This window comes from Pseudorasbora parva, chromosome 2 (assembly GCF_024679245.1).
Source record: "Pseudorasbora parva isolate DD20220531a chromosome 2, ASM2467924v1, whole genome shotgun sequence".
Lineage (NCBI taxonomy): Eukaryota > Metazoa > Chordata > Actinopteri > Cypriniformes > Gobionidae > Pseudorasbora > Pseudorasbora parva.
The window spans coordinates 45,938,974-45,957,667 of NC_090173.1; the positions used below are offsets into that span (position 1 = coordinate 45,938,974).

The 18,694-nt window shown below is 37.8% G+C and overlaps 1 protein-coding gene across 5 annotated transcripts in view; it reads left to right on the forward strand.

The window, feature by feature from the left end:
* The window catches only part of sun1b (Sad1 and UNC84 domain containing 1b), a 53,421-nt gene that overhangs the window by 26,963 nt on the left and 7,764 nt on the right, over positions 1 to 18,694 (forward strand). For 4 of the 5 annotated variants that reach the window (XM_067421948.1, XM_067421952.1, XM_067421932.1 and 1 more), the window contains 9 exons: positions 1,011 to 1,213; positions 3,826 to 4,053; positions 4,378 to 4,458; positions 7,116 to 7,223; positions 7,427 to 7,525; positions 7,916 to 8,009; positions 8,376 to 8,434; positions 16,203 to 16,405; positions 16,521 to 16,781. In XM_067421948.1, coding sequence (XP_067278049.1) covers positions 1,011 to 1,213; positions 3,826 to 4,053; positions 4,378 to 4,458; positions 7,116 to 7,223; positions 7,427 to 7,525; positions 7,916 to 8,009; positions 8,376 to 8,434; positions 16,203 to 16,405; positions 16,521 to 16,781 — 1,336 coding nt within the window. The remainder of the gene's footprint in view (positions 1 to 1,010; positions 1,214 to 3,825; positions 4,054 to 4,377; positions 4,459 to 7,115; positions 7,224 to 7,426; positions 7,526 to 7,915; positions 8,010 to 8,375; positions 8,435 to 16,202; positions 16,406 to 16,520; positions 16,782 to 18,694) is intronic. The other variant, XM_067421962.1, reaches the window with a different exon arrangement.

Here is an 18,694-nt window from a genome sequence, read left to right on the forward strand (position 1 = left end):
ATACACATGAAATTTAAGAACATCCCATTCTTAATCAATAGTGTTTAATATGGAGTTAGCCCAACCTTTGCAGCTGTATGCCATATGTGGAATATTAAGCCTGCATGTTAGTGTATTTTTATGAAAGTGAACATTATAATGGGTAAATCAAATATAGGCTAATATGCTTTTGTTTTAATGTCATTTTTAGTTTCCTAATTTTAAAAACAAAATGATTGATTTAGTTTTTTAGATTGTAAACACCCTTTTTGCACATAATATAGTGCATAGCCTACATTAAATTTACTGTATTTGTTTATAGCCTTCAATATCTACATATTTTTTAGGACATCATTGGGCAGGATGCAAAATAAAATTATTATAATAAACATATAAATATACTAATATATATATTTTTTTAAATTCCAAATAGAAAAATGTCGACAATACTGGGATATATATCGTGTATCACCATTCAACCAAAAAATACAGAGATAATGAGACTGCAGAAAGTTGGTTGATTTTTCAAATTTGATTTTCTGATGTCTGGACCCTTTAAATTAATCAAAGGTGACAGGAATAACATCTATAGTGTTACAAAAATGTATTTTGTACTTTTTTTTATTAATCAAACCATCCTGAAAGAAATGTATCTCAGTTTCCACAAAAAAATATTAAGCAGCACAACTGTTTTCAACATTGATAGTTAGTTTGTAATCAAGTGTTTCTTGATCATCAAATCATTATATGAGAATGAGAAATAAATTACCTTTTAAAATATATTCAAATAGAAAGCAGTTGCAAAATTATTGTTTTTACTGTAATTTTAATCAAATACTTTTAGCCGTGGTAAGCATAAGAGATCTTTCAAAAACAAACCTGGGATTACTCATGGTCCTCACTATAAAAGGAAAATATTCCTTAATAAGATTCCATGAATGGCAACAACAAATCAGTTTGTAGGGTGTAATAGAAGTGCATAGTGATGCTCTCTTTTAAATGTAATTGACCCGCTGTATTTTTCCCCACAGGTCTGTGCGGAGCAGGAGGCAGCAGCAGCAGCAGCAGCAGGGCTCGTCCATTTACGAGTCTCAGAGCGTGACTCAGACGCCACAGAACGATCAGAGCACATCAGACCTGAGCTTCATCAGTACAGCCAGTGATGCATCTCTGATCTCCAGCCTGCTGGATAAGTCCACGCTCAGACAGAGCTCCACGACACACATGTACTCTGGTCAGTGGTCTGTATGCAGTCAGTGTGGTCAAAACAGAAAAACCCATTTACATTTTTAATGCATCTTCTTCGAGGTCCTATTGTGCACAATTAATTAGTGCTTATTTTCCTGAAGTTTGTCTTTGCAATATTTCATAAAAACTGGCAAAACATAACACTTGTCATTTTTGGCAAATGTCACGTTTTAACTATTGCTTATTTAACCCTGACTATATAAACTATGCAACTATGCATAAACAGCTGCTTTAGTAGGAAGATTTTGTTTAAGGTAACAGAGTAAACAACTCTGCTAGGCCAGGTCAGGTTATCATCCGTCCTCTGTGTTTCAAACAAGACCTGGATGATTTAGTAGTTTGATGAAACTTTGTATTTAGGATAAGGGGCGGGACATTTCTGAAACATGCTCAAAGCAGTTCTCCAATCACAACACACTGGTCCAGCTGACCAATCAAAGTACACTGCATATTTTAGTAAACGAGAATAAAATCAAGACTTAAGCTGTGTCCCAAATCACGTACTTGTGCACCATTCTATAACGTTTTGATGTATAAATAGTGTGAGTGTGTTTACACTGAAATTCCAAAAAGAAAAGGTGCACTTTAAATAGACCATTTCAGAATGTTTGTAAACAATCGCCTCAAGACACTTCCGGGTGGCAGAACGCGAGCGGCTTCTACTGACAAACTGAAGAGATCAGCCGGCTACTGTAAACGGTTACATAGTTAAGAACATTGTTGTTGATTAAAGTTGAAACTATGACGAAAACGTGTTGTGTTTGGGGTTGCGCCGTCCGATATACAGCAAAAGGTGTAGAATTGTATCGATTTCATTCAGAAAGAAGTAAATATATGCAGCAAAACCTGTGGATGAGGAGGCTAAAGCGAGTGGACGTCGTCAAAAGTGGCGCTACAGAGAAGTATTCTCAAAACGGTCCATCGACAAAATCATAGCAGAGCATAATTGTCTTCAGCTGGGGAAATTCGAGACTAATATTAGTAAACTTTAGATCTCTTTTAACCCCTTACGATTCAAAGATCATACGGCCTCAGATTACTATTGTTCAACATTCACTGCTCATCACTCTATATTACTTTATCTGGACAAACTCAGTATCATCAGAAAGATTAAAGACTCCAGCTTCGATATTTGAACACTGTTTATGATAAACCTGGGTTGCAGTGACATTCATTTTTTAATTTATGTCAGGAGTGCAATCGCATTATAATCGATCCGTTATGAACGATATTTTGAATAGATTTTCACACGCACGTTCATTCTCTCGTCTGCACTGGTTCATTTGTGTTCACAGAGATCGCAAAGAACAGCTTTCAGTTTAGCTCTTATTTGGAGAAATATCGACATATCACGTTTGCAAAATATTTTCGTCATACAGAATACCATTTCTATTCATTTCTCACGGAATTATTCGACATAAAAGAGTTAAAACATGCGCAGACCTCTCTCTGTGTCTCTTCTTAATGATATGCATCGGATATCAGTCATCAGGCGTTCATTCGTCCTCTCATCTGTCAGTCTTTTGATATTGCTCAACACCGCCCTCGCATGACGCGCTCGCAGCTGTCTCGGACATTTCTGGCTCTGTGAAGAACGAGTCTGTTTTACGCGTGAACTAAGAAGCTAATAAACACACGGTAACTATGGAATAAGGTTTTTGTGTGATTGTTCATGTGATTTCGGCTATTTTATATCAATAATAGATGTTTACATTATGACTGCTAACAGGTGTAGCGATTAGCTCCATATAAAATGATAAATACAACATATTTTAACATCCGAAGTTCGTCGTGAGATATTACAGATGCTACGAGTCATTTAAGTTGATCATCGCATCAAATCAGCTGTACGCGGCACGACTGTTTGCACCGCGAGCCGGCCGCGATCACACAAGCTTTCGTGTTAAACACAGACACCAGAGCTTTCAATGTTGCTGCTATAGCTTCAGATACAAAAAATAAAGAAAAAATATGTGTGCAAATGATTTGTTGAAAAGCAGAGAATAGGTAAATAGTTAGATAACAGGGAAATAGACCATCTACGATAGTCTAACATATTGTAATTCAAACAGCAACTGTCTAAATTACTACTCAATGGTAGGCTGAGGCTCATTTAAAAAGTATGTTATTAGACTAGCGCTACATCTACTGGACCATGTTAGGCATTTCATGTATTGCTGTCTCCTGAATTAGTTAATCCGTCCCTCAATAATCATGTTAACTTGGTCTGAATCCCAAGCAATTTACTAGCGTTGCCATAGGAACGCTTCGGCTTTTGCCACCCGGAAGAACGTTTATTACTGTTGTGACGTCATGGTGAATTGTCGTATACCCAGATGAGAGTGTGGAATATTGGAAACTTCATGCACTCACCTGTCACAGCTTTAATTACGTAGTGAAGGGGGTGGCATTAGCTGATACTGACGTTGAATGATAAAATAACAATGTAAAGTTCATACACTACAGGGTTGAGTGTATAAGTGTATAGTGTGTCATTTGGGACACAGCTTTAGTAAAAAGGCATTACATGGCCTTTTAACAGTGTGCCTTGATTCTTGTTGATAAATTATTTGATATTTTTCCTAATGTTGTGTTTAGCACGGAGAAGAAAAACTGCTCACAGCTCTCTGTTGGAGAATGGAGATTCCAGTAAAACGGAGACGCACACTAATATGGCCAATGGTTATATCTGTAAGGACTGCTCGTTCCACGCAGATGAGAAGGAGGAAGAAACGGCATATTCTTTACCGTACTCCGTGTCGTCAGTGTATCAGACAGCTGCAGATGCCACTATGACAAACTCTCTGAACAGTGTTGACAAAACAGGTGAGGACAGCGTTTTCATGTTTCTCTGTATTTTACAACACTTCATTTACCCTGAAAATGTGCTCGTTCAATTGTTTTTGTTTATATATTGTTGAACATCCTTATTTCTGGTTCACCGTGAATATTCAAAGTACACCAATAAGCAAGTCATCTTAAATGAATAAGGAAATAATCTCCCTAAATAAAATAAAAGTGCTTTGTGTATTTCTGTTTTAATAATATTTATTTTTTATATGCAAATTCATGCCCGCTTGGTCTTTTGAAATAATCATCCTGGGATTTTAGGTGAGATGGGGCTGATATTTGTCTTATGTGTTGTTTCAGCTCATGACAGCTACTGTGGCAGTGTGAACGTGCGAGATCTGGTGACCGCAGAAAGCCATCTCAATCTCAACGGGTCCCTCTGTAAGTACACGCAGGATGTATAAACAGTCCTTCAGGCAGTTAAAGCAGTTGGCAATATCTACAAAATGCTCAGAAACTACTGATAATGAACTATTATAACATATAATGTGGACTTTTGTGTGAACATTTTTCAGTAGTGAAAGGGCAGCAATAGAAGTCTAGATAGTGTGGTTAACTTCACTCTTTCTAACCCTTTGAGTTGATTTCCATGTGTCAGGATATTTGAGGGGTTATTTGTTTTTGAATGGCTAATTTAAGAGCAGAACTTAAGCCTGATGGTCAACAGAACATGAGATGGTCCTTTCTAAATGAGACAAATTATCCACTCAATGTTGTCAAACAGAGTGACATTGGGACAGTGGACATATCTACAACCTTAACAAGACAGTTTTTATGTGGCTTTCCTGTCTTTTATCTTAGTGTTTTCAGTCATTTTAATGTGTTATTTTATAGATTGATATTTTAACATTAAAATATTCAATAGTAAGGGTCAGTAAGATTTTACATGTCATTTTACATTTTTCTAAGTCTCTTTTATTTGATTCGAAAACAGTAATATTGTGAAATAATAATGTTACAATTTAAAATAACTATATTTAATACAATATATGTACATGATCCATCAAAAATAATTTCCTCTTATAATCAAAGTTTAAAACAGCTGTTCTGCTTAATATTTTGTGGAAACCATTATGCATTTTTAAGATTCTTTGATGAAAGAAAGTTCAAAAGAGCAGCATTTACTTGGAATAGAAATCTTTTATAACATTATAGTCTTTGTAATTTATGATCAATTTAATGCATCACTGCTGATTATCAGTATTAATATCTTTGAAAAATATATTTTGCTGACCCCAAACGTTAGTGTATTATTTTGATTATGCCATGGTCTGTCTTTATACTCGATTCTGATTGGCTGGAAGGTGTGCAATAAAACCGTTTAATGCACAGGTAGTTCCAAGTCAATTGAATCACCGTTCTATATTAATGTGCTGTTTTCATTAAAACGCTCACACACACAGGCTTGCGTCACTCGTATACAGAGCAGTGATCAACGCCACCCTGCGACTTTGTCATAAATAGCTTTTCTGCTAGCCTGGGAAAACCCAGACAACTTCTGGCAAATTTAGATTTGCTCTGCAAGTAGTCTGGCAAAGAGCCCATTCAAACCTATTTCTAATCCGTCGAAATCGCAGCACCAATCAGAAACGTTGGGGCGGGATTTACACAATGAAGACAGCACCGCAGCGACGGTGAAGCAGGATGCCGCTGTGGAACATCGCTCGTTCTAATCAGCTATCGCATCCGTTTTAAGAGATTCAAACTTTTCCTTTTCGTTAAAACCTGAGCAAAGAATAACACTTGGCTCCCAGATGTGGATTACACCGGTTACTTTGATGAGGAGGATGGGGAGTGTGATCATGTGCTAACACACAGAGCAGCTCTGTATCTGGCCTTTCTGTGCTTATTTGCTCACACTAGGTAATCAAAACACTGCTCACATCTGGTTATCATGTAAAAAATCTAAATTCTTGTAAATAAATAACTAGCGTAACTATGCTCAAGTCTGAAAATGTTCTAACACATCTGAAATGACTGAATTGAATACAGTTTGTGAGACACAATTTTCCAAAGACTCCTCAATATTATTTTATTTTTTCAGAATATTGCCAATCGCGTTCTATTCACAATACAAATGCATTACAACTGGGGAAAATGCGACCAGTGCTTGATTTTTGTTCCAGTTTGACCGTCATTCCGAGATGTTTCAGTTGGTCTGAAATGCTATTAGGTTTTCCAAATTTTGCAAAAATGTTAATGGAGTGGCGGTGGACCAGCTATTATCATATTTCTTTTACAACAACGGCAAAAGTCATCAGAAGCCATTGCAACATCTTCCTCAAAATCACAAACAGAGAATTGCTGTCTCAGATGATTCTCCGTCGCTCTCATCGGTCGCTCTGCTTACGTTATCATCCGTTTGTGCGCCCCATTGGAAATTATTTGTCTATGAAGCTTTGCCAGACCATAACTCAGTTACTACTGAGAATAGTCTGGTTTTAACCAGACTACTTTGCTGCTGGATCACTACATTATATTTCTCAGCAACTATGGGGTTACATCTCGTTTTTTAAAGTAACAAATGCACATCTTCGTTGTTAAGAGAGACGCTGAACAGACGCAGGTATGAATCTCTCTCTCTCTCTCTCTCTCTCTCTCTCTCTCTCTCTCTCTCTCTCTCAATAATTAATAAATGCTATAATTAATTTATTCAAATAAATGTTATATTACACATTACTTTATCTTCTCTGTCTGATTGAAAAGGACAGAATGCTAGGTCTCAAGCCGTAACTGACTAAAATAACCGTCAATTTTACCCTTCCGGTTTAATATTGTGCTGCAGACATCAAAGCTTTAAGTTGTTAATGCTGGCAAATGACCATGGCATAAGCAGGAAAATCCACGACTAGCTGTAGGTTCTCGTCGGTTCTTAGCCTCCATGTCATGCGCAGCTAGCCGTGGATTATCCCGTACATATATTATTGTATAAATGTATATTATAGACTTTATTCATATAAATTGTATTTCTATCCATGTATGTATTTTCAATGAGTTTTATTTGTGATGCTGATGTCGTCGTCACTGTTGACTTACAGGCGATGACTGCAAAGGGAAGCAGCACATGGAAATACACATGGAGCATAAACGCAATTCCTACACCCACCACGTATTCACAGCCTTGTGGGCCCTTGTTTCTTACACAGGTTATACACCTTTCAGATCTTTACGCACCTTCCTAGTAGACATTGAATTCAGTGTCTCGCTCCAGGAGAGAATTTTTTTTGTAAACTTTCATGACAACTTTTTTTATAGTTTTCTCTATCCATTTGTTTGCTGAAAGTCTTCGATAACAGGATTTTGTCTGATTGTCTTCTGTTTTGGCTGTTTTGATGGCGCGCACACTCAGGTTACGCTCTTCTGAGGGTTTGCCGAAGCTTCGGCTCTGCCGGTGCATTTGTGACTCGGAAGCTGAAGTCCATTCTGTGGTTGGCAATGTGTTCTCCAGGTCGATATGATTATGACTCCAGCATGCTTCTCTCTCTCTCTCTCTCTCTCTCTCTCTCTCTCTCTCTCTCTCTCTCTCTCTCTCTCTCTCTCTCACTTCCTTCTCTTTCTCACATTAGTGTGGCTTTTGGCTTATTAGACTTTCACAGTATATGATCAGTATTCAACCACTGTGAACCTACATGACTTCTTTCTGAGGACTGAAATCATTTTAACCAGCACTTCCTTCCTTAACTTTTCAGCTCTGGTGATTCGAGTGCATCCATCTCTGTGTCTGATTGTTTGACTAATAATTCTCTTCCCTGAATCCTTTAAACCTGTCAATGTGTCACAAGGACTAACTTTTACTCCATATAACTTCCTCTTCTGCTTACACATGTGCTCTGAACAGGGAAAGCAGCGACTGGCGCCTTCTGGTGGCTGGGAACAGGATGGTATCAGCTGGTGGCGCTCATGTCTCTGATCAACGTCTTTCTTCTCACCAGGTAAAACTAAGTATTTAATTATTTGATATAAATAATGTGCTTTTGCTTTTTTTATATAAACTAGTTGTCACCTTTAATTTTATAGCGCTTTATACTGTAGAAGTAGCTTCACAAACTTCATCAAATATGAGACAAGCTGTAAAAATATAGTATCATTATTCAGCTCAAGTCTGTTTAGTGTTGATGCAGTTCATTAACTGAAAAATTTATTAATTTTGAAACCAGTTCAGCTTTTGTTCTCATCTGATATGGATATTAATCACTCTAATCGTGTGCTGTGTCTTTGGTCAGGATGAAAATTGTATCACGTGTGCATATGCTGGTAAATGCTCTTTTTGACAGTATTTTTCTCTCTTTGTCTGTCAGGTTTCTGCCCAAACTACTGAAGCTTCTTCTGTTTCTGCTACCCTTCCTGCTGCTGTTCGGTGAGATTTGATTTGGATTCATATAATATTGTCATTAAAGGGATATTAGTACTTGATGTAAAATAAATAATACAATTTATTTAAAGGAATAGTTCACTAATTAATTACTCACCCAATCATTCTAATGATGCATCTGATTATCATTAATTTGATAATAATCATAAATGTTTCTTGAGCATCAAATCATCATATCAGAATGGTTTCTGAAGGATCATGTGACACTGAAGATTGGAGTAATGATGAAAATTCAGCTTTACAAAACAGAAATAAATTATATGTTAAAATACACTTACCTAAAGGATTATTAGGAACACCTGCTCACCTGATTTCTCATTAATGCAATTATCTAATCAACCAATCACATGGCAGTTGCTTCAATGCATTTAGGGGTGTGGTCCTGGTCAAGACAATCTTCTGAACTCCAAACTGAATGTCAGAATGGGAAAGAAAGGTGGTTTAAGCAATTTTGAGCGTGGCATGGTTGTTGGTGCCAGACGGGCCAGTCTGAGTATTTCACAATCTACTCAGTTACTGGGATTTTCACGCACAACCATTTCTAGGGTTTACAAAGAATGGTGTGAAAAGGGAAAAACATCCAGTATGCGGCAGTCCTGTGGGCGAAATTGCCTTGTTGATGCTCGAGATCAGAGGAGAACGGGCCGACTGATTCAAGCTGATAGAAGAGCAACTTTGACTGAAATAACCACTCGTTACAACCGAGGTATGCAGCAAAGCATTTGTGAAGCCACAACACGCACAACCTTGACAGGGTCCCCGCGGAGTCTTAAAAAGTCTTAAAAAGTATTAAATTTCAGAATCAAAATATAAGGCCTTAAAAAGTCTTAAATTCGCGGAAGCATTGCGTCTAGGTCTTAAATAATGTTAAACAGGTCTTAATTTTCCTTCGTCCATGTAACGCTACCTCATTGAAATGCTCTCGCCTCCCTCAGCACGCGCGCACGTGTGTGTGTGTGTGTGTGTGTGTGTGTGTGTTTGTTCCGTGGTGTTTGTAGTTCTTTCTTTCGCTAGACCAACTATTGTTCGCTCTATTACAACTACAAATTAGACAAGCATGCCACTTATATTGCAGCCAATCAGCTTTCGTGTTATTGGCACGAGCCTCTCTTTCTGATCGTACCCCGCATAAAACGGATTTTATTCTTCAGCTGAGTCTGACGGTTCTTTTCCGCGATCGTGAACGCGAAGGCGAATCTTTCTCACCATCTTGCATAATGACCAAATAAAAGTATAATATACCCGATTGCACTAAATAGAGTTAATAACAGTGATGTAAACGCCGAACTCCGATGTCAGACTGTAACGTTATGTGTTTGCTGCCTGTCAGCTGTAACAACAACGAGCTTATGAGTTTAATGTCTCGGGGAATAATTAACTCAAAAGGGATTTAATATTCAATATTCATGAATTTATGAATATGATTTGCCAGTTGTTCATTACGTATTAAAATTTTCCGATAGGGAAAATTGTTTAATTAAATACAAGTAACCCTTTACGGAATTGCTTGAAATTATCCTACTAAGTTTGTCCTGCAAATTAGTTATAGACTTTTCAAATCAATTCTCAATAAAGGGATTACTGCTTTACGAGCGCATAAGAAACATTAACTTTACTGATCAGGATAAGTTCAATATTTCAAATGGTCATACAGTTTACTTTACTAACATAGTAGCATAAGCAGTTAGGTAACGTTTAGATCGCAAGTTTCATTGACTTTGTGTATGTGGCAGAATAACAGATTCAACTCATTAAATGTCTTTTGGAGGTTTAATAAACACAGACTAAAAATAACACTACAATTCAAACAGAAAGTACATACTAAATATGCATCAAGAGAGTAGAAGTATAGATATTAACGAAAGAATACATAAAAGAGAATAATGAATAGACTGAAGTTAGAGAGAGATAAAAGAGAGAGAGAGAGACAAAGAGAGAGGGAGAGAGAGAGACAAAGAGAGTGGGGGAGGGTAAGAAACAGCTTTCCTTCAGTTCAACCAAATACGACCTTCACGGAGTTAATTTATCCCAACGGGAGAATAACACACCCTCTTTACAGCAGTAAGAAATAGAATACTTGCATTCTTTTTGGTTTCGTTTTGGCTTCTCGCTTGTGTGCATGTGTGTCTGCGTGTCCGGCGGTCCGGCGGTCCTTTCCGAGGTTGGGAGGGAAGCGGCTGTTTGCTTTAGCGATGCTTCGTGTTCTTGAAGATCGGATTGTAGAAGAGAAGATTTTTGGAAGAGATGAGGCCTGCTTGGAGGGCCTGCATTGGTGGCCTGGCTCAAGGGCCAGCCACGATGACGTGTTGGTTCAGCCAGAGAGAGAAGAGAGAGGAAGGGAGGGCATCCGAGCACCTCTTTTAAGGTCTGGGGGTAGTCCCACCCTCTGGGGTTAGACTTAACCAATGAGAGTGTTGGGATTTCCCGGCGGGAAATTCCTCAGCAGATTTATGGCTCTTTGTTTGAAAGTTCGACTCAGTGGGTCTCTGAGTCTTCATACTATAATTAATGCAACAAACACACATTGCATTTTCTGAATAAGTGATATACATGGAAGTGTAAGTCGTGAAGTGAGCATTAATTTGATAGGAGACATGACATATATGAGGTTATCTGAACTAGTACTTTGTTAAGACACAGACAAAAAGATGCAAAATACCATACAGAAGAAACATTTTACAAAACAATTATGTGTTTACATATAATGTCCTGGGGTGCATGTTCATCTATAGAGGGTTTGTCTATAATTTGAGGCAAAAGCTCTGTGTCTTAAGCTCTTTGTGTATAAGACTTTCTCCACATTCTTTCCGGTCGTAAAACATCTTATCAGATGGTTTCCAGGGTAGCTGTTGTGTTGGGGGAAGGTCTGTCCATCAGCACAACTTTCAAAGCATATTTGTTAAATGTAACTGGCGATTGTGTGTTTGATTCGCCTGAGTCGCTACACAGCGCTCGCGCGAGTGTATTGAATGTGTTATTTTTAGGCTCATTAGCCTAACGTTACTCTTGAACGATCAAATATACACATTATGCATATGTCTATATCCTGATTTGAGTTAAAAAGTTTGGGAACTGTCAGTAAGTACTGGATCTGGGCATTAGTAAGCTCTCAAAGTGAAAGCAAACTAACACAGCTCAACAACAACACCAACGGGGAAAACAGCACTTACACTTAAAGAAACAGTCCAACTTTTTTAGAAATCGGGCTTATTCTACTTTGCTACATTTAGATATGTAGGGAAATGCATTTTAAGCTAAGCTAGCGGCGACCCTGCCAAACTAAAACAATGCATGCACTGAGACAAATGCATTTGCCCACATATCTAAATGGGGTTTATCCAAAAGAAGTTGAATAAGCCCTATTTCTAAAAACAGTGGAGTGTTCCTCTTTGTATGCATCTTTATGTTGTATTTATTTTTCCTATTGTCATTTGTTTATACGTATATATTTTATTACTGACCGATTACTTGATTACGTAATTACTTAATAACGTTTTACTTATATTTAGCAATTGCTTATTGCTGTGGTTTACTTTTAAGATGTTGGTCATATTTCCCACCCCAAGCGATCGTGTTATTAAAGATAGATAGTGCACTACTGGAACAGCCTTTTTTGTTTTTGTAATATGCCTACCAAACAAGATTCATGCATTTTGTTAGTTTTATTGCCATGTGTGATCATTGTGCATCTAACATAATATGGTTAATGTGACCACCACAAATAAATAAAAAAATTATATATATATATATATATATATATATATATATATATATATATATATATATATATATATATATATATAATATTAGGGCTGGGTATCTATTCAGATGTTCAGATTCGATTCGATTTTGATTCACAAGTCCTCAAATCGATTCAATTTCGATTCTCAATTCGATTTTCGATTCAACTCAAATGAATATAGATTTAATACAAATACTATAGGTATTTATAAAAAAGAACAGTGAACATAAATGTGTAATTAAAAAGAAATGAAGAGCCACAATCATGTATGTTAAACTTTTTATTTTAGGTACACCTGAGTACATTAAAACAGAACGCATCTCTATATTTCAAATCCATACAATTGTTAAATACAATTTTGATGCAACTTTATTTAAAAAAAAATTTTATCTGAGAAGTATTTTATGGATGTTTTGATATATTTATTCTAAAACATAAAAAGCTAGGATATTGGATGTTTTTTTTATAGCAATTTTCAGTATACGACAAGCTTTTCTTGCGATTTTGCTGCTCATGTGTGCAAATTTACTTTTCATACATGAGAAATGCGTTCATAATTTTTTTAGTCTATGGGTGAGTATTTGTCGTGGTAACAGACAACAATACCTTAACTGACTTAAGTTGACTGTGGACTAACTATTATTAGAGGAAATCTGTTTATAATATAAGCTATTAGGGTTTGAATTATTGATCCTGCGCTGTATATGGACTATAATTTGAATATGTCTATAATGGCTAACGTACGTGCTTAAGTGACTGCTCAAGTTTGATCCTAATGCAAGGCAAGCATTCGCGTGTATGTAATTATTTTTAGCAGTTGTGTGCTCAGCTGTGTGTGTGTTGTCACATCAAATGGTTCCGCAGATTTTTAGTATTACTACAGCATTTTACCTCAGCATTATAAAAGGCGACAACGCACCGGAAGCTGCCATTTAAACACTGAATGGATAAATGATGTGCCTCTTGCTCCTTCGTAAGATCACGCAAGGCAAATGGGTGACATCTAGTGGAGAAGACTAGTAAATAGATTTACGTTAAGCTTATGTTCAATGTTAGCGGAAATAAAGATTCAAAAAAATCGATTCATGGCCTTTGAGAATCGATTCTGAATCGACCAGACTTTAAAAACCGATTAATCGAAAAATCGATTTTTTTTTGCCCAGCCCTAATATATATATATATATATATATATATATATATATATATATATATATATATATATATATATATATATATATATATATATATATATATATATATATATTAGGGCTGGGCAAAAAAATATATAATATATATATGCTAATCCCGGTGGGATTGAGTTATGAATAATAAGTTCACTAATACTTTGTTCAATTTAAAATAAATTAAATAATATAAGTTTAAGTAATTGAGTGATTCTGGATTTCTTATGCATGTTTTTTTTTATTGCGCAATATAGGTCTTAAATTTTATTCATAATGGTCTTAAAAAGGTCTTAAAAAGTCTTAAATTTGACTTGGTAAAACCTGCAGATACCCTGCCTTGAGGCGGATGGGCTACAACAGCAGAAAACCCCACCAGGTACCACTCATCTCCACTACAAATAGGTAAAAGAGGCTACAATTGGCACAAGCTCACCAAAATTGGACAGTTGAACACTGGAAAAATGTTGCCTGGTCTGATGAGTCTCGATTTCTGTTGAGACATTCAGATGGTAGAGTCAGAATTTGGTGTAAAAGGAATGAGAACATGGATCCATCATGCCTTGTTAACACTGTGCAGGCTGGTGGTGTAATGGTGTGGGGGATGTTTTCTTGGCACAATTTAGGCCCCAATTGGGCATCGTTTAAATGCCACGGCCTACCTGAGCATTGTTTCTGACCATGTCCATTCCTTTATGACCACCATGTACCCATCCTCTGATAGCTACTTCCAGCAGAATAATGCACCATGTCACAAAGCTCGATTCATTTTAAATTGGTTTCTTGAACATGACGATGAGTTCACTGAACTAAAATGGCCCCCACCGTCACCAGATCTCAACCCAATAGAGCATCTTTGGGATGTGGTGGAACGGGAGCTTCGTGTCCTCGATGTGCATCCCACAAATCTCCATCAACTGCAAGATGCTATCCTATCAATATGGGCCAACATTTCTAAAAAATGCTTTTAGCCCTTGTTGAATCAATGCCACGTAGATTTAAGGCGGTTCTGAAGGCAAAAGGGGGTCAAACACAGTATTAGTATGGTGTTCCTAATAATCCTTTAGGTGAGTGTATATTTAGTTAAAGGGTTAGTTCACCCAAAAATGAAAATTATTTCATTAATTACTCACCCTCATGTCGTTGGACACCTGTAAGACCTTCGTTCATCGTCGGAACACAAATGAAGATATTTTTGTTGAAAGCTGATGGCTGAGAAAGGCTTCAAAAAGGCCTCCTTTGGCATTCAGTACAGTTCCACTGACCCACTCACAAGACCCATAAAAGGCACTAAAGACGTCGCTACAAAGTCCATCTCACTACAGTGGCTGTACAATAATTGTAAGCGGCGAGAACAGTTTTTGTGCGCAAAAAAAAAAAAATCTAAATAATGACTTTATCTGCCAAGATATTGTCTTCCGTGTAGGTCTCGGACGTGAACTCACGCGATAGTGGCGCTCCTCCTCTTCCGGGTCATGTATTCGCTATGATTCGAACGGCGGAGCTGCGTCATATTCTCGCGCATGCGTCAAGTTCACGTCAATAATTTGGTGGATTGTATCGTTATTTTGATTTTTGTGCGCACAATAACTATTTTCGTCGCATTGTAAAATTATTGTACAGCCACTGCAGTGAGATGGACTTTGTAACGTCGTCTTTAGTGCCTTTTATGGGTCTTGTGAGTGGGTCAGTTGAAATGCACTGAATGCCAATGGAGGCCTTTCTGAAGCCTTTCTCAGCCATCAGCTTTCAACAAAAATATCTTCATTTGTGTTCTGAAGATGAACGAAGGTCTTACAGGTGTCCAACGACATGAGGGTGAGTAATTAATGAAATAATTTTCATTTTTGGGTGAACTAACCCTTTAATGCATTAGCTAAAATGAATTAACCATAAACAACACCTCTGTTCAGCATTTGTTAGTCTGTGTTAACGTTAGTTCATAAAAATCCAGTTGTTAATGGTTTGCTCATGTTAGTTCACACTTCACAGTGCATTAACTAATTTTACCAAGATTTGAATGATGCATTAGTAAATGTTGAAATTAACATTGATAAAGCTAAATAAACGGTTTATAAGTACAGTTCATTAATTAGTTCATGTTAACTAATGAGCCTTATTGTAAAGTGTTTCCGAAACATCATTTTAGAATGTAAGTGCTTGTTTTCGATTTTGACTCATACTGGTCTTAGTACATACAGTGTTTGCAAGCGTTTTTGTTAAGCTTCTGTAATAGTGTATTTTAAATGTGTTTTGACCTTGCTGCATACTTACTTGTTAGGCTTCCAATGTAATTGCTTCGATGCTTTTGTGGTAATCAAAAGCATGTCACAGAACATAATGCTGACGTGTGTAGCATTTTTATATGGTAAAATTCTTTCTCCCAATATCTAATAGAATCTAATATACACAGACAAGTTATATTAAAAGCAGTCATTGTTGTTGCGATTCCTTTTGGTGACACTAATGGCACAGAAACATTTGTAATGATCCAGACATTCCTTCACTAAACCCCTGGCACTAATAAACAGCCACACTTGTGCAATCATCTGTACTTATACCCAGATGGTTTTGCTTAATCTCTTGATTACTTTCACACTTATCCAAGATTGCACAAAAAACACACATCTCTCTCTCTTTCTCTCTCTCTCTCCTTCTTCAAAAAGCTTATGTGAAGTTGAAGTTGTTGCCCTGAAATGCACTAGTAACTTAAAATGAATAGCATAATCGCAGGAAAGAGTCCATAAACACTTTAAATGAGCTTTTGAACAAAGACTATGTGATATTTAGAGATCCTGTTTCCAAGGTTTTGCTTTCTCTGTGTTTATAGGATTATGGTATCTCGGTCCACCCATCGCACTCTCCTTCCTGCCAGCTGTAAACCTCACAGAGTGGAAAACAGCGGTCACCTCTTTCGTATCACTTCCTCCCCTCCCTTCTCTGCCATCTCTTCCCTCTTTACCTGCACTACCTTCTTTTGCAAACAAGCCACTAGCTGAAGAACAACACATCCCAGCTGCAGCGGTCTCTCAGGTAACAAACTAGCACCGATCGCTATCGAACGATGTCTAGTCAGAGCTGATATTTAGGGATGTCTGATTCATTCAGCAAAAGTACATGAATTTGATTTGAATGTGAACTCTTTCAGGCTGCATCTGAGTCCATTAACAGCGAGCGTTTGGCTCAACTCGAGCAGCGTATGGCGTCACTTTGGGAAAGCATCCAGCAGGGGGAGCTGAAAGCCAAGCAGCAGCATGAGGAGGCTGTGGGTTTCGTTCAGGCCCTTCAGGACCAGATAAACACGCAAACAGACAGAGAGAGTCTTGGCCTGTGGGTCTCACAGCTCCTCGAACCCAAGTTCACAGCACTCAAGGGAGAGATAAAGAGAGAGACGGTCAGCAGGGCGGAGGTGAGAATGAGTGCGCTTCTGTTCTACCCATCAGCTTTTATACTCATTCATGATTAAAAATGTTTTTTTTTCTGTTTTGATCTTTAGTGTGTGTTCATACTTGGCATTTTTGGTTTGATTAAAACAAACCCTGGTTCAATGTCTGTCAGTGCGGTTCATTTTAATAAGTGTGAATGCTGCCATCTGAACCATGGTGCACACCAAACTAACTCTGGTATGATTTGAATTAAATATGAACGCAACACAGACCAAAGGACATGTAAACTAACCAAAAACAGGACATGATGTCACAAGATGTGACCCTAAAAAGGGCAGAATGCTGAAGCATACTTGTTTTTTCTTGTCATAGTCACGATTTTGCCCGTCTTAGTTCGGGACAGGCATCAGAACCACGTGTCCTCGCAGCAGGTCTATGATTGTGTGTGTGTGTGTGTGTGTGTGTGTGTGTGTGGGAGAGAGAGAGAGAGAGATGATTCCTGCCCCTGTTTTGACTCCTTTACGCATTTTATAAGCTCTTCACAAGTTTTCAGCTGGTCAAAATACCATCATATGTATCATGTATCTCGTTTCAAAAACGTCATAAAAGTCGACCAATCAGGTTGTGAACAGGTCCCTATGCCTTTAGGTTCTGTATCTTAAAGGTCCACTGAAATCAAAATCGAAGTTGTTTAGCTTTTAGTATGACTGTATTAGCCTCATGCTGCGTTCACACTGCACGCGAATGACGCGATTCGCACGAGGGATTTACATGTTAAGTCAATGCAGAGACGCGAATAGGCATTCTGCGGCGCGATTTGCACAAATGAGGCAGTGCGAGTGAAGCGGCAATGATCACGCGAATTGAGCGTTTTGAACGCTCAAGTTGAAAAATCTGAACTTTGGCGGATATTCGCGCCGCGTTAACCAATGAGGAGCCTGCTTACTGCTGTCACGTGGTGAAGTGACGGATGGGAAACCCATAGAGGAACCCCGAGGCCAGAGTAATTTAAAAATACTACTCTATTGTGTCACAAAATGTACTTTTAATGTGAGAGCAGCCTTAACTCGGATAGTCTTTCTGCCGACTGCCGCTGCCTGGCAGAACCCCCTCCCATGACGCGAATTCGCGTCTGTTGTGTAGTGAATGTCACATGCGAATGAGCACTTTTTGTATTAAAAAAACACAGATTTGAGCATTAAACAACAATATTATCGCCTGAAAAAGTCTTCAAACTACGTTGTCACAAATTAACAGTAGTATTTTTTACAGAAAAGAAGTCAAGTGACCCAGTCAAAATGACTAGCAGAAACCCCTCCCATGACGCGAATTCGCGTCTGTTGTGTAGGGAATGTCACACGCGAATGGATTCAAAATGTTCACGCGTCCAACTTCGCGCGAATAGCGCGATTTATTCGCGTGCGGTGTGAACGCAGCGGAACAAAGCCAAAAGACTCTAACTGATGTTAAGGTTTTCTGCCTTTGCTTTCCCTCTGTTTTTGGAAGTTATGGCAAAAACAACATCCTATTTTTAGCAGATAAGAACAAAATTGACTCAAGATATTTTTCCACATGATAAAAATGATGTCCATTGTTCCAAAAATGGCAATAACTCATTTTTGACCATAAATGAAGTTAAGGTCTTTTGCCTTTGCACGGCAGAATAAGTATTTGAACACCTGAGAAAATCAATTGTAAAATTTGGTACAGTAGCCTTTGTTTGCAATTACAGAGGTCAAACGTTTCCTGTAGTTTTTCACCAGGTTTGCACACACTGCAGAAGGGTACCATGCATGATTTCAAATCATGACGTCTTAGTGTATTACCAATAGTAACCTTGGAAATGGTGGTCCCAGCTCTTTTCAGGTCATTGAACAGCTCCTTACGTGTAGTTGTGGGCTGATTTCTCACCTTTTTTAGGATCATTGAGACCCCA